We start from the raw sequence: 12,597 nt of genomic DNA on the forward strand, positions 1-12,597 counted from the left end.
CCGACCGATTAGAATGGCTCTGCAATCTTCCCATAGCTCGACCGGAAACCATAAACCCTCAATCAAAAGAACAAGCCACCCATCTGAGAGTCGGGATCAGAATGAGTCACCAAACTATGACATGCCTGAGGCTTGGGTCAATCTAGACGAGCTGGCAGTGAACAGCCCAGTCGAGAATGCTGAAGAAAATGCAACTTATCGGCACCACAACTTGGAGGAAACAAGAAGCCGCGAACATGAGTGGAATAGACAGAACCAACACCAAGAGGGAAGCAGAATACCCACGCCTACGAGTCCAAATAATGACAACGACGGAGAGAAAGTGGAAGGAACACGTGTATCCCAGTTGGCCACGCAAATATACACTCTGTCATATCTGATATTCTTTTCCTTTCTCGGCACACTTGCGCGGATTGGTCTGACAGCACTGACATTTTATCCTAATACCCCGGTTTTGTTTACCACAATTTGGGCGAACTTTGGGGGAAGCTTCATCATGGGTTTTCTTGCCGAAGATCGCATGCTCTTCCGACATGAATGGGGCACTCCAACATACGACGAACAACTGGCTCGAGCAAGAAGAGCAGATGTGGACGAAGAACGTGGCTCGAGCTCTTCTATGACTGTTATAGATCTTGGCGCGGCAAAAAAAGGCACATCTAGCAACCAAAAAAACAATCCCGCTTTATATTGGATTGACAACTGGATTCTGCGGCAGCTTTACAAGCTTTTCAACCTTCATAAGAGATGTATTGCTGGCTCTATCAAACAATGAATTCCAAGTTCCCACCACAGAGCGATCTGGAGGCTACTCGTTCCTAGCAATGCTAGCAGTCATTATCACCACGGTCTGCTTGACTTTAGCAGCTCTACATATTGGCGCACATTTAGCTATTGGTACGGAGAAGTGCATTCCGTCTCTCCCATTCCGCCTTATTCGAAAGCTTTTGGACAGGACTGTTGTTATTTTCGCATTGGGCAGCTGGGTTGGTGTCATCTTGTTATCCATAATGCTACCGGACATAACTTGGCGTGAGAGGACCATTGCGCTTGCATTCTCTCCTGTTGGATGCCTAGCCAGGTTTTACCTCTCGTTGTACCTCAATGGAAGGTTTTCATCGTTTCCTTTGGGAACATTCCTGGCTAATGTGCTCGGTACTGCAGTACTTGGCATGTCGTGGGATATTGCTCACAGCGCTTCCGTAGGCATAGTTGGCTGCCAAGTTTTACAGGGCATAGAAGATGGGTTCTGTGGGTGCCTCACGACAATTTCCACTTGGGTGGCGGAGTTGAATAGCCTTCGCCGATTCCATTCGTACATTTATGGGACAGCGAGCGTGCTAGGGTCTCTTGCCATACTGATTGCTATTATGGGAGGATTGCGTTGGACAGATGGCTTCACACCTCCAGTATGCAGCTGAGTCCAGCAGCATATATCAGGCATTGTGCGAATGATGAAATGCAAGATTAGAGATCGACCTTGGAAAGGTTTTTATTTTCTTCACCCTTAGCCACAAACAATTGCCCTGAGATAGTCCATAGCGGTTCCATCGCAGTTGGTGTATTTTGCGAATTGCCTATTTCATGTACAGCTCAGAACTACCGTCTTTGAAGTTCGTATGGAAACTATGTCAGTGATTGATTTCATCTGTATAATCTCACTGGCTCGACACAATGATCTATCTTCACTGTTACTGTGTTTGGCATGATAGATAAATAAATCCAGATCATAGATTTCGATTCTTCCCATAGTAAGAGACCTAAGTTAAGCCTCGTTGATGAAATACCACTTATCCATGGAGCTCACTTTTAGGCCTGGAGATGACTGTCGTTGAACTGGTAAATCGTAAATCAGATCCTGAGCAATATGGGTTACATAGCCAGGTGACTCCTCCATAGTTGTATTTGTGCTACAATATTAGCTTTGATCCACACTATACCATATCTTCTGGCAATGCTTACACGGCGATTCCATGTTCTTGAGTCGTTATAAGGTGACGCCAGGCATTTGAGCATTTCTCGATAACCTGTGTAGCATAGCTGACGAACGTTAGTGTCAAGGGGGAACAGAGAAGTATTAAAGGGCCACAAACGCCTTATTCTTGCACTCCCCGTTAAAAGAAAATTTATTTGCGGGCTTTCCATCTGGCACTTTGTAAATGCGAAACCACTCTTTTGTCGCGCGGAGAAGTCCAGGCATGTGAACATCGATGTCTTCGATGTCGTCGAGCTCAGATGCTAAAGGGTCTTTAATATCAATGGCAATAATCTTCCAGTCGGTATCTTCGCCATCTAGAAGTGCCAGAATGCCAAGAACCTTGACTTGCTTGATCTCTCCTGGATACCCAACTCTTTCCCCAATCTCGCAAACATCCAGCGGATCATTGTCGCCTTTTGCTTCAGTGTCAGGATGGGTGAAATTGGGGTCTTCCCATGTCTTAACCGGCCATGTTGATGTCAGTGACATGTACAATAGGCTGCTGGAGAATGGACTAACTCGGGGTAATGCTCCATAGTTCCAAATATATCCTTTGTAAGGGAAGCAGTTTCGGACGTATCGGGGTTTGTTTTCTAGACTGTCCTGCTTGATGGGATTCAAAATCTCGTCTTTGGTGATCTAAATACTCAAAACAGTATTAGAAGAAAAGATCAAGTCCAAAAAACAGCCATGAAGAGCATCTTATATTCTGGGTAACTCACCTCAAGCTTGCTATTTGTCCAGCGAGGAATCTCGACCACCATGTTGAGTACAGCCTCTTGGGAATCATGATACAAGGGTATATCGTGAAAAGGTGAAATAGATGTACCGTTTCGTGTAACAAAGATACGATATTGTAATGTATTTGGGACGCCAGTCTCCAAAATACCGTATTGACAGGCCATGGTTGATATAGCAATGGGAACAATTAATTATGAAGCGTAAGTGAACGTCGAACAAGACAGGCCCCTGATCAAGGTTCCCAATAAAGGAAAGGAAAGAAAATAGACCAAAGATATATTCAGGTGTCAAATGTCCAAGAGTTCATTAACACTATAATTAGAGGCTTTCATTATTACATCACGACTTGTTTGGCAACTGGGTCTATAGCGAAAATCTGAATGACGACATCAGATCAAGATGATTTACGAGTATCGTCGACTTAGAATTATAATGTCTTATTCTCTTGCCTGTGGAAAATGCCTTAGGTAGACACCCGATATTTCCATCAGCTCTGATTCGTGACCATCGGTGGGGTGACGAGCCAAAGCTAATAAGACTAATAATACTGTCATTTTCGTGATTGCCTAGTCTTTGAAGCTGCAGCCCTTGCTTCACTCCATAGGACAAAACATCTTAGCCGCTCGCTAGTCCACGTATCCAAGGTGGACATATTATGCCAGCCCGTTGGAAAGTCGGATATGTCGGCCAATGTCCCCTGACAGCCACAAAGTTTGCCCACTTTGTCCGTCGTAGCCGAACTACCTCTTTCGATTAACGCTAGTATTCGTAGCATAAGGCTGCCATTGAATATAGAACAAAGATAGTTAATCGTGTAAACGTGAAAGATCTTCATTTCCCCTCCTATCCCGTAGCGTAACGGTTGATGATCTTTACAGTTGAGTGCTGCCGACCTACTAGTGTACTTCCACCTATACTGAAACAGGACTATATGGCCGTATGAGTAATTGATTCGGAGGAGAGAGGAGGAAGGTGAGGAGATAGTATTGTGGGTGGCTTTGAAGATTGTGTCTAATATCTTTTAGTACTCTACCTTAAACGTTGACCAGTAATCGCGTCATAGATGGTATCGAATATTACTTCTAATCGAATATTACTTCTAGCAAACTTGACCTATGGAGTAGCTGTGTAACTCACTTACCACACATTCGGCATGTTCCACTCTATACCTCCACCTGACCGACCTTGGCATGAGAACATTCGATATGGTCGGCAATATCGGTACGTCGAGCTTAGGGCTGTGATTGTTCAACGTTGCCAGTTCCTATGGCAGAGGGTACTTTGGCTTCAATAATACGCGTTTGCAAGACAGTGGACGGTATTGCCTCCAACTTTGGATAGATTTGGCTACTTGAACCTCAAGTCATGATGGCGTAACATGAGCCAAGTGATGTCATGTGGCGATGATCTCTTTCTTCCCTTCGAGATCAAGATATAAGACGAAACAAATGTGCTAGCATAGTAATAGCAATCGAAATGGGCACAGCGCTGGCTGCCATCCGAGAAATCAACTGCGAATTGTACAGAACACAGTACAACCACAAGCCATGGCACCATCAAAGACACCTACTCTGAAAGAGAGGATTGAGGCGATGGGAGAGTACATTGCGCTTCGTGAGGATTATCGCGGTCGCCTGCCCGGTTACATATCCCGCTTTACTGGATACAAGCCGCCGGATGCTGAGCCGCCATACGAGCCTTTAAGCTTTCCGCCATTTTCTTGGCTGAAATGGATTCCGCTTGAGTTGGAAGTCTGCGCTTTTACCTGGATTGGCTCATTCGGAGGTATTCTTCTGATTGAAGCAATCATGTCGGCAAATACAGCGTTCTCTGAAGTATACCATGCGCCAATCATCATCACCTCATTCGGCGCCTCGGCGGTGCTGTTGTTTTCCGCTATCGAATCACCTCTTGCGCAGCCTCGAAACTTCGTCCTCGGCCATTTTGTATCCGCCCTCGTCGGCACATGCATTACCAGACTCTTTGTCCTCAATCCACACTACCACCCGTTTCTCGATGAGGGTGGTTTCCACGCCAATGTCTTTGTGAATGGTGGTTTATCAATGGCAACATCTGCTCTTGCGCAAGTTCTAATCGGAGCTGTGCATCCACCGTAAGTTTACTTCGCTCCGGAACCTTCAACTGTTCGTGAGAATTAGGGAGCTAAATTTTGACTAGTGCCGGCGCAACTGGACTCAATGCTGCTGTTCAATCAGAAGTTGTCACCCTCTCTTGGCGTTATCTGCCGGTTATACTTGCCTCGTCGCTAATCATGCTGGGCTGGGCTCTTATAATAAACAATGTTGGTCGTCGACGTTATCCTGTTTTCTGGTGGAAGCCAGGGAAAGTGTTTGTTTCAGCAACAAAAGAACAGCAGATTATGGAAAACTTGCGTGAAGCCAGGGAAGTGGAGATGGCGCTTAGAGTAGAGGAAGGAGCCAATGTGGGTGACGAAGGAGGCAGCGAAATTAGCAGACATGAGCCATGAGCCAGAAGAAAACGCCGTGGAGTATGGATACAAAGTCGGGAATTGGATAAGGTGATGAGCAATGGGAAGATAAGAAAGTGAACCATGCACGAGTGGTCAATAAACAAGTAGCGACAAAACACTTACATCGGGTAACTGAGTAATTGCACTAATTACGTTCTAATAAATATCCTATATAAAAAAGTAAATACACGGTTCAGTTGTCATTCTACAAAAGAACTTGCCTCTTGGAATGTCTGTGTGAGGCAAACACCTGCATACCGCAAGAGCGGTTGCTATCCACAATTTGAGTACGCGTGATCCTTTCCAAATGGAGCATTTAAACGCACTGGACATGTTGCAGACCGACTATCTCAAAAATATCTCGACACTCAAACCCCGTTAAATGAAATGTATTTGTACTCTCAAACGGCAGATCTCTTCACATAATAATGCAAGCAGAAGGTAAACAGAGCCATGTTCTAAGTTTATCTGAACATTTGGAGGCGCCATCTTCTACTGTTGGGATCTGGTCTTCGCGTGCATCCAGTGACCCCAATCCCTGATGCTCTTGCTCAAATCCCCCCTCTGGCCTTCTATATTCTTCCAACGTCCTATGATGATACAGTGATGACTCGTTGGGATTTTCGACTGGTGATATAGGCGCTAATTCGCTAAGATGGCCCCAGCTGTCAGGAATACTGTATCCTGCCTGGTCATGGCTGTGTCTTGTTGAGACTCGGCGTGTATTCGCGATGGATTGGTCGTTGAGAATACTGTCATCATCGGATATATGGTGTAGAGATCGATTAGAGCGAGTAGTATCAGGTATATGGCCACTGATGCTTTTGCAGGCCATGTGTACAAGAGCTTGGCCTTTCGAATTGTCGGTGCAATATGCTTTGCAAACTTGCTATTTGCCGCCAGTTTGAGAATCAGCCAAGAGAGAACTATAATTGTAAGATCTTATCGACATCCGCACGGGACTGGGTATATATTACCTTGATAGGTTGAGGCATTAATGGCGCTTTTAGCTAAAGTGTAGCGTCTACACAGAGCAATACGCCAATATCCTTCTAGTGTCTGCATGACGGCATCGCAACCAAAAAGAAAGTTTTGGGATGTCGGAAATATCGGTGATATCTTTAAAATCTAAGCCGCATGAAATAAATCACCGTATTATACTTGTACTCGTGGCATCCCTAGATCGGAATAGGCCTAACCCTTTCATTCTCAAGATAGAATGCTTTCGTATGACTCAAATAAACATCCATAGACTACAATTTATATTAAAAACTACATTTATCCATATATTTCCAATACTTCCACGATGCGCTGTTCTTAAGCGTCATTTACATCATCATGTGTTGCCGCGTCATAGGTTGGGGGAGGGTCCATCACCAGGACATCTAAAGATGCTTCCAAATACTATGCGGGGCCATATATGTCAGCTCATTGGCAGCAGTAAGACTTGTTTGAATCATACCTGTATAGAGCTTTCCAAACCATTGGAGATACCAACAATGAATTGAACTGCGTAGTCGGATTTCAACAGACAGGAACTCGATGATGGCCGGGATTGAACAACGATAAATGTACCCCACGCCCCCAAATCTAACTCAAAATGCTCTGATTCGATTGGCACCGCTCCATGTATAGTATTTGCATATCGTGTTTCTGCCATGCTTTGCCACTCAGACTGTAAAAAAGCAGACACAACGGCCTGCATCTGTATTTCCACGCTCCGGACGTAGATATCGGCCCCTTGAAACAACTCATGTGGGGTATGGAACTTTAATCTCAATGGCGTCCCTTGTCCACGTATTAGAACTGGCGGCTCTGGTAGAGCTATGTCCATGTGCAAGGACGGATAATACAAAGGCAGAGATTCATCAAGCCCAATAAGGTCTCTGGAGGCACTTTTGAGGCTTTGATTTAGCTTATAGACGGGAAGTGCGACAGTACATGATGCTGCGAGGTTAATAACAGGAGGGTTGCAACTGAACATAAGCTCCCGTTTGACGCTTTTGCTCCTGGACATCTTCCCGAGGATACATCGTTTCACTGTAGCAGATAACAGATAAGTCGATCTTATCCGGAGTTTTCCGTCATTGACTGATATTGACGAAGGTAGTTGGCAAGCGTTTTGACACGCGCAATTGAGGTCAGTCGGGAACTTGAACTCGATAGGACACAAATAGACACAGCCGCCAGAATTGTCATTGACAGCAGCTGATTGCAAGATTTTGAGGTCCTCGGATTGTTCGAATAGCTACACTTTGCGTTAGCACTAGAGAAAGCTGTTGGAGTGATATGCCTACCGTATAGTTACACTCTGTGGGACAACAGGTGTTGAGGCCAGGGGAGGCTTTGACTGTCAATCTACCTTTGGGCGGAGTGATGTGAGCGAGCAGTCTATGAGCTCAATCTGCGCTGCATTACTTACCCCGAAACGTTGCTGTTACTCGCGGCACATGTTTAAAAAAGCATCCTCGTATCTCTAATGTTGCTCGCAGTGGATCCCCTGGATGAAACAAGGGCGGACTGGATTCATGCTCTATTTGCAATGCCAATTTCATTGTTGCCGTAGCAAACTAGAGCGACCGAGGTATTAAATGTGAGAATGTCTCCTGCAGGATGGAAATAATATGCTGTGTTTATGCTTTGGTTATTGAAGCCTTGGGGAGCGACCTTTATTCCTGTCTCTGAATAGGGTAGTATCGTTTACACCTGACAGTTCTGCACTCGGTGCGCTATTGTCGGCTATACCGGATATACAGATCGGTCTGAGCTTTGGGATGGGATGGACACACAAGACAAGCAGCTCTTTTCGCCCGCAATGAATTAGCAGCAAAAACGTCATGATTCAATATATTTTGGCATGGAGCATGAATTAGAATTCTAATTCAGCAAGATATGCTCTTCGAACAGCTTGTTTTTCATTGGTAGCTCTTGTAAACATTGAAGAAACTTGCCCTCGCTTAGCTATCTTAATATACCGTGTCAAAGGGAACTTGGCGTCGAATCTTTTTGCGCAAATTCGGTGACGTCCTTTGGGAAGTTAACAAACACTCATTCCAGGTTGATCATCCTCCTCATGATTAAAGGTGCTAGAGGTAGAAGTCAGTTGGTCTTCACGCGTCTTGCAATTCGTCTGCTTTCGCTAGAAGTACCCAGGTGATTTTTGTCTGTCTTGAGTACGGTATCGCTACATACCTGTAATAGCAATTCCAAGTAATGAGTGGGCTGGCACACGCAATCTAATGTCCTTGGAGCTTTATACCGTGGCTTGACAGGCGATCAATATATGGCACCCAGCACTCGATATACTTTATGTCTAATTTCAACCGCAAACAGCTGGAAAAGCTACAATTTGATGAGCCAATACACGGAGCGAGTTTTGATATAGGGCAGCTTCTTGAACTGCGTTTCTTCATCTCTCATACTTCTCTGAAAGTGGATCGCGTGATCTGCCAGTCGGCGGAAACGGTATAGACTCTAAACTGAGATTCGGCTTCAATACTCGCGAGACTCTAGATACTCATCCATGTTATCGTAACATTATAAAATCGTGATTCATTCACTAACACCGGCATTCTTTTTACCTGTAGCGTACAATGCATTGTGTCATGATGAGGCGCGGCCGCAGTGATGTGGCGGTGATAGCGGCGATGACGCTAAAGGCCAGAAGGTCCAGCCACTCTTTAAGAACAGCCTAGACTCAATACTGAATACAATTGGCCGAGCATGTTTGCCGGTATATCCGCTTGAGTTTTATCATCGTTAAGTCACGTCAAGCGAAGAAACCACGCGTAGATGGAAACGCATGATTATTGAACTGGGACGAACTACAGCAAATGATTAAAATGCTCCGACAAATCTATCAGTTCTAAATTGTTAGTTCCTATTTCAGCACCCGCCATAGACGTATGTGCTTGGAGTATTCAGAGTGAAACTTTACGAAACAAAGCACACCGAACTTTGCCTGTTCCGATATTTCCGCCCGGCAATAGCGAAACGTCTTCCCTGAAATTTTGTCCATATCAAAGGTGCTGTATCGAAAGGAAGGCAAGCGAATCTGCCAAGCATGGATACCGAATACAAGCGCAAGCGGGTTGCCAAAGCCTGTCAGAGATGCAGGTCCATGAAGTCAAAGGTAAAGCGCTCGGGTACGGCGGCCTACTGCTTCCATGACTGATGATACGATTATAGTGCGACGGGCAACGACCGGCATGCGGTAGATGTCGGGGCTACGGGTATGCCTGCTCCTACCGGCTCCAGCGCCCCCGACTGCGAGCTGGAACGGATGATCGCACCAGTCATAGCATATCCGAGAGACTACCGGACTTGTGCGATGCAATACACGAACAGGAAAGATTGCTAGTCCATGCCATTTCTCTCCTTCCGCCTGGTCCGGAAAAGGAAGCACTCCAGCTGAAGAGCTCAAGTATCAAATGGCAGCTTGATAACGCCATCTCCAGCACGGAGACTGAAGTTTCACCAAATGCAGTGGCTGGCGAATCTCGTAGCAAATCACCCTCTGGCGGTGTTGATCGGTCTCCGGGCTACTTGGGCGAGGTTAGCGACATTCGGTTTGTCAATGTTGTGAAAAAATTTCTGCAAACCCAAGATGGAACAGCAATGATGCAAAAAGATTTCGAAAGCTATGACCAAGGAGAGAATTTGATATCTTCTAACAAGGCCTCTTGTCCGATCATCTTGCTGCCTACCTTTGAGGAGGCGAAACATTATATTAATGCTTATTTTACAACCATTCATATCGCTTATCCCTTTATCCCAGAGATACCTTTCATACAGCATTATAAGACACTCAGCGACTATGCCGCTCCCCAGGCCCAGAGCTGTAACAATAACATTGAAACAGCGCTATCATGTGAGTCATGTCTCATTAAAGCCTTTCCAGCCCTTTACTAACAATATAGATACAATATGCGCTATTGGCGCCTATTATAGGACCTTGCCGGGGAAAGAAGAATCTGCAGATTCGCTAAATGAGAAATTGTACTCATATGCTTTGGCATTAGCGCCAGCTTCCAACATGGAGCGTTCACTCGCTCAGGTGTCACTCCTTTTAGCAAGATGTTTTTACCTCCTGGTCGTGTGCAGGACAGAAAGGTTCATCTCATACGCTATCCAGACCGTTTGAAGAGATGCTAACAATCGTTTAGCTGTTGGACTATACTTGGTCAAGCCGTCCGTGTGGCCCAAAGCATCGGACTGCACATAGAAGGCGAGGACTCAGGCCATACACAACCCAGCCATTCCCCAGAGGTCGAAAAGCGACGCCGCGTGTGGTATTCCGTCTATGTGTTGGATCGGCTTCTTTCCCTACAGCTTGGTCGGCCTCCAGCCATCCACGATGATGATTTCAATGTTCCATTGCCAGACCGAGCTGGTGATTCCGAGATTGACTGGACTGGCGAAGTGGTCGAAAAAAGAACTGGTGGCAGTCCATCATCAGGAGACTATTTCCTCGCGGTAATTGCATTCTCGGGGATTGTTGGCCGAGTTCTTCGGAGCCTATATTGCCCCAGGCGTAGCCATTTTACTTCCGAAGATCTGCTTAGCACGAAAGATCTCGATCGGCAACTCATAGACTGGAAGCTGGCCCTCCCGAGAGCCCTCCGTTTCGATTTAGGCCATACATTTGAGCAATTACCTATTTTGAAGACGCAGGTGAGTTTTTTTCTTTTCTTTTTTGTATTCATCTGTTCTAAAACAATCTCAAACGCTCATAAAGCCATTACCTGACCATTTGTAGCGAAACATGTTGGCTATAAAGTTTCACCATCTTAGGGCCCTCATCTACCGCCCGTATCTCTGCCATCCGCTTCTGATGCACCTTGGCAATCCCAATGCAACCATTAGCCAGTTAGATTGGCCACCGATACGCGCTTACGAGAGAGCATGTATTTCGGAAGCACGAGAGACAGCACGGTTGCTGCATGGCATCTCCAGCAAAGAGGAGCTTGTTCATGGATTCCCATGGTGGCAGATGATATCATGTTTAGTATGCGCCAGCTCAATCTTGCTTGTGTCTAGCATGTTTGCGGAATCAACGCTTGAACTGTCATCTGAATTTGATACCGCTGGCTTGTCTGACGATGCAGAGACATGCCTTACGGTTTTTGATGCCCTTAGCATAAACTCTCCAGGGGCGAGGATCGCTCGAGATATGATGAAGGCTCTGAAAGAGTGTGGTGCGAGGTGGAGTAAGTGCAGCACTTCTTTAGCTTAAGATACATGCTAACTATTTGCAGAAGACGATAGTAATGGCACCCCCAGATATATTCAGGAGGGTACAAAAGCACTTGATAATCCTTCAAGCTTCCAGAGTCAGCTACCTCATCCAAATGTGATGGTAACTCCATCATGTACCGGCGATTACATGCAGCACTTGTCTTTATCTGGCAGCCTGATGCCAACAAACTCTAGTTGGCCAGCGGAAATTGTTGACTCAATGGCATGGTCAGCGCAGTTCTTTGACTTTGGTCACGGAAGATCAAGCTATATGGAATGTTTGGAGCAAGAAGAGCATGAAAGCAATAATAGTTTTTAAATTCAACAGCATTTGGGATTCTCTACTCCTCACAATAACCATAGCTATTTGTTACTTTAGACGATTTGGATAACATACAGGGCTACGTTTTCTGCTCTCTGCAATGAAAAATAATCCAAGATTCCCATCGACTACCAAAACTTTTACATGTCCGCTCACTTGAGACACCGTATTGCACAGCATTTGACTACAGTATTAGAAACAGCTAGCCTTTAATCCTCCAGGACTTCGTTATCAACTACCATCGCATGTTTTCGCAGTCCATCCTGAACAGCGATATATAACCACTATATTACGTTCCAGAATAAAAGCATACCCCATCTCCCTCGGCTTTATTCGTGGCTGGGTTCCACGTATCAGCATTGAATGCTACAACTCCACTCTCTGACAGACAAGCTGACGTCGTGATGCCGTGGCACCAATCCCTAGCATGGGGTTTTCTTTCCTCTACATGAAGCGAAGCTGAACAATTTCATCTTTGACAATGAAAGAGTCAGTTTCAGTATGCGTTGCGAATTTGACATTGTCTTTATTGACCTCGGAATAGACTTTTTTGCCTTCTCGGGAACGACGAGCACAGCTCTCACCAATTTGTAGCCTGATACACCACCCGCATGGTCTCTGTCGTGACGAGAAGGCATAACATGATCGATGGGCGTGTTGAACTTCTTTTCTATCCACTGTAACAGCATCTGTGAAAGGCGAGGAGCTACGCCTGCGGCGAGATTGATATTTGTAGAATTAACAACGAGCCGTACGTAGTCTGCATAGCCCACGTAAATGTACATGATCTGAGGGATGATGGGAATCGGGTGCTCTACGACTACATCG

General features: G+C 45.5%; 4 protein-coding genes across 4 annotated transcripts; 3 read left to right on the plus strand and 1 right to left on the minus strand.

Annotated features, from left to right (window-relative positions):
• Positions 1 to 496: 496 nt before the first annotated feature.
• On the plus strand, positions 497 to 775 carry TrAtP1_002625 (uncharacterized protein; the record flags this gene model as incomplete). Its single annotated transcript, XM_066111542.1, has 1 exon — positions 497 to 775. The coding sequence occupies one exon, from the start codon at positions 497 to 499 to the stop codon at positions 773 to 775; it is 279 nt and encodes a 92-aa protein (XP_065967618.1).
• Positions 776 to 1,765: 990 nt separating this feature from the next.
• Positions 1,766 to 2,742, minus strand: TrAtP1_002626 (uncharacterized protein; the record flags this gene model as incomplete). Its single annotated transcript, XM_014085200.2, has 5 exons — positions 1,766 to 1,910; positions 1,963 to 2,040; positions 2,094 to 2,437; positions 2,498 to 2,617; positions 2,701 to 2,742. 5 exons carry the CDS (start codon positions 2,740 to 2,742, stop codon positions 1,766 to 1,768), a joined length of 729 nt encoding a protein of 242 aa, XP_013940675.2.
• Positions 2,743 to 4,266: 1,524 nt separating this feature from the next.
• Positions 4,267 to 5,207, plus strand: TrAtP1_002627 (uncharacterized protein; the record flags this gene model as incomplete). The annotated part of the gene is made up of 2 exons (XM_014085157.2): positions 4,267 to 4,832; positions 4,898 to 5,207. The coding sequence occupies 2 exons, from the start codon at positions 4,267 to 4,269 to the stop codon at positions 5,205 to 5,207; spliced, it is 876 nt and encodes a 291-aa protein (XP_013940632.2).
• A 3,724-nt stretch (positions 5,208 to 8,931) lies between these two features.
• TrAtP1_002628 (uncharacterized protein) lies at positions 8,932 to 11,883 on the plus strand. Its single transcript, XM_014085262.2, has 6 exons — positions 8,932 to 9,342; positions 9,399 to 10,080; positions 10,130 to 10,322; positions 10,376 to 10,883; positions 10,969 to 11,419; positions 11,468 to 11,883. Exons 1-6 carry the CDS (start codon positions 9,274 to 9,276, stop codon positions 11,764 to 11,766), a joined length of 2,202 nt encoding a protein of 733 aa, XP_013940737.1. The 5' UTR covers positions 8,932 to 9,273; the 3' UTR covers positions 11,767 to 11,883.
• Positions 11,884 to 12,597: the final 714 nt, after the last annotated feature.

The sequence above is a fragment of the Trichoderma atroviride genome, chromosome 1 (assembly GCF_020647795.1).
Source record: "Trichoderma atroviride chromosome 1, complete sequence".
Taxonomy (NCBI): domain Eukaryota; kingdom Fungi; phylum Ascomycota; class Sordariomycetes; order Hypocreales; family Hypocreaceae; genus Trichoderma; species Trichoderma atroviride.

Bases quoted from the DNA above. Each gene is read 5' to 3' on its own strand.
- TrAtP1_002628 (XM_014085262.2), top strand. From the start codon at position 9,274: ATGGATACCGAATACAAGCGCAAGCGGGTTGCCAAAGCCTGTCAGAGA. The intron at 10,323-10,375 runs GTTCATCTCATA...ACAATCGTTTAG, and splicing joins GTCGTGTGCAGGACAGAAAG to CTGTTGGACTATACTTGGTC. The intron at 11,420-11,467 runs GTAAGTGCAGCA...AACTATTTGCAG, and splicing joins AGAGTGTGGTGCGAGGTGGA to AAGACGATAGTAATGGCACC.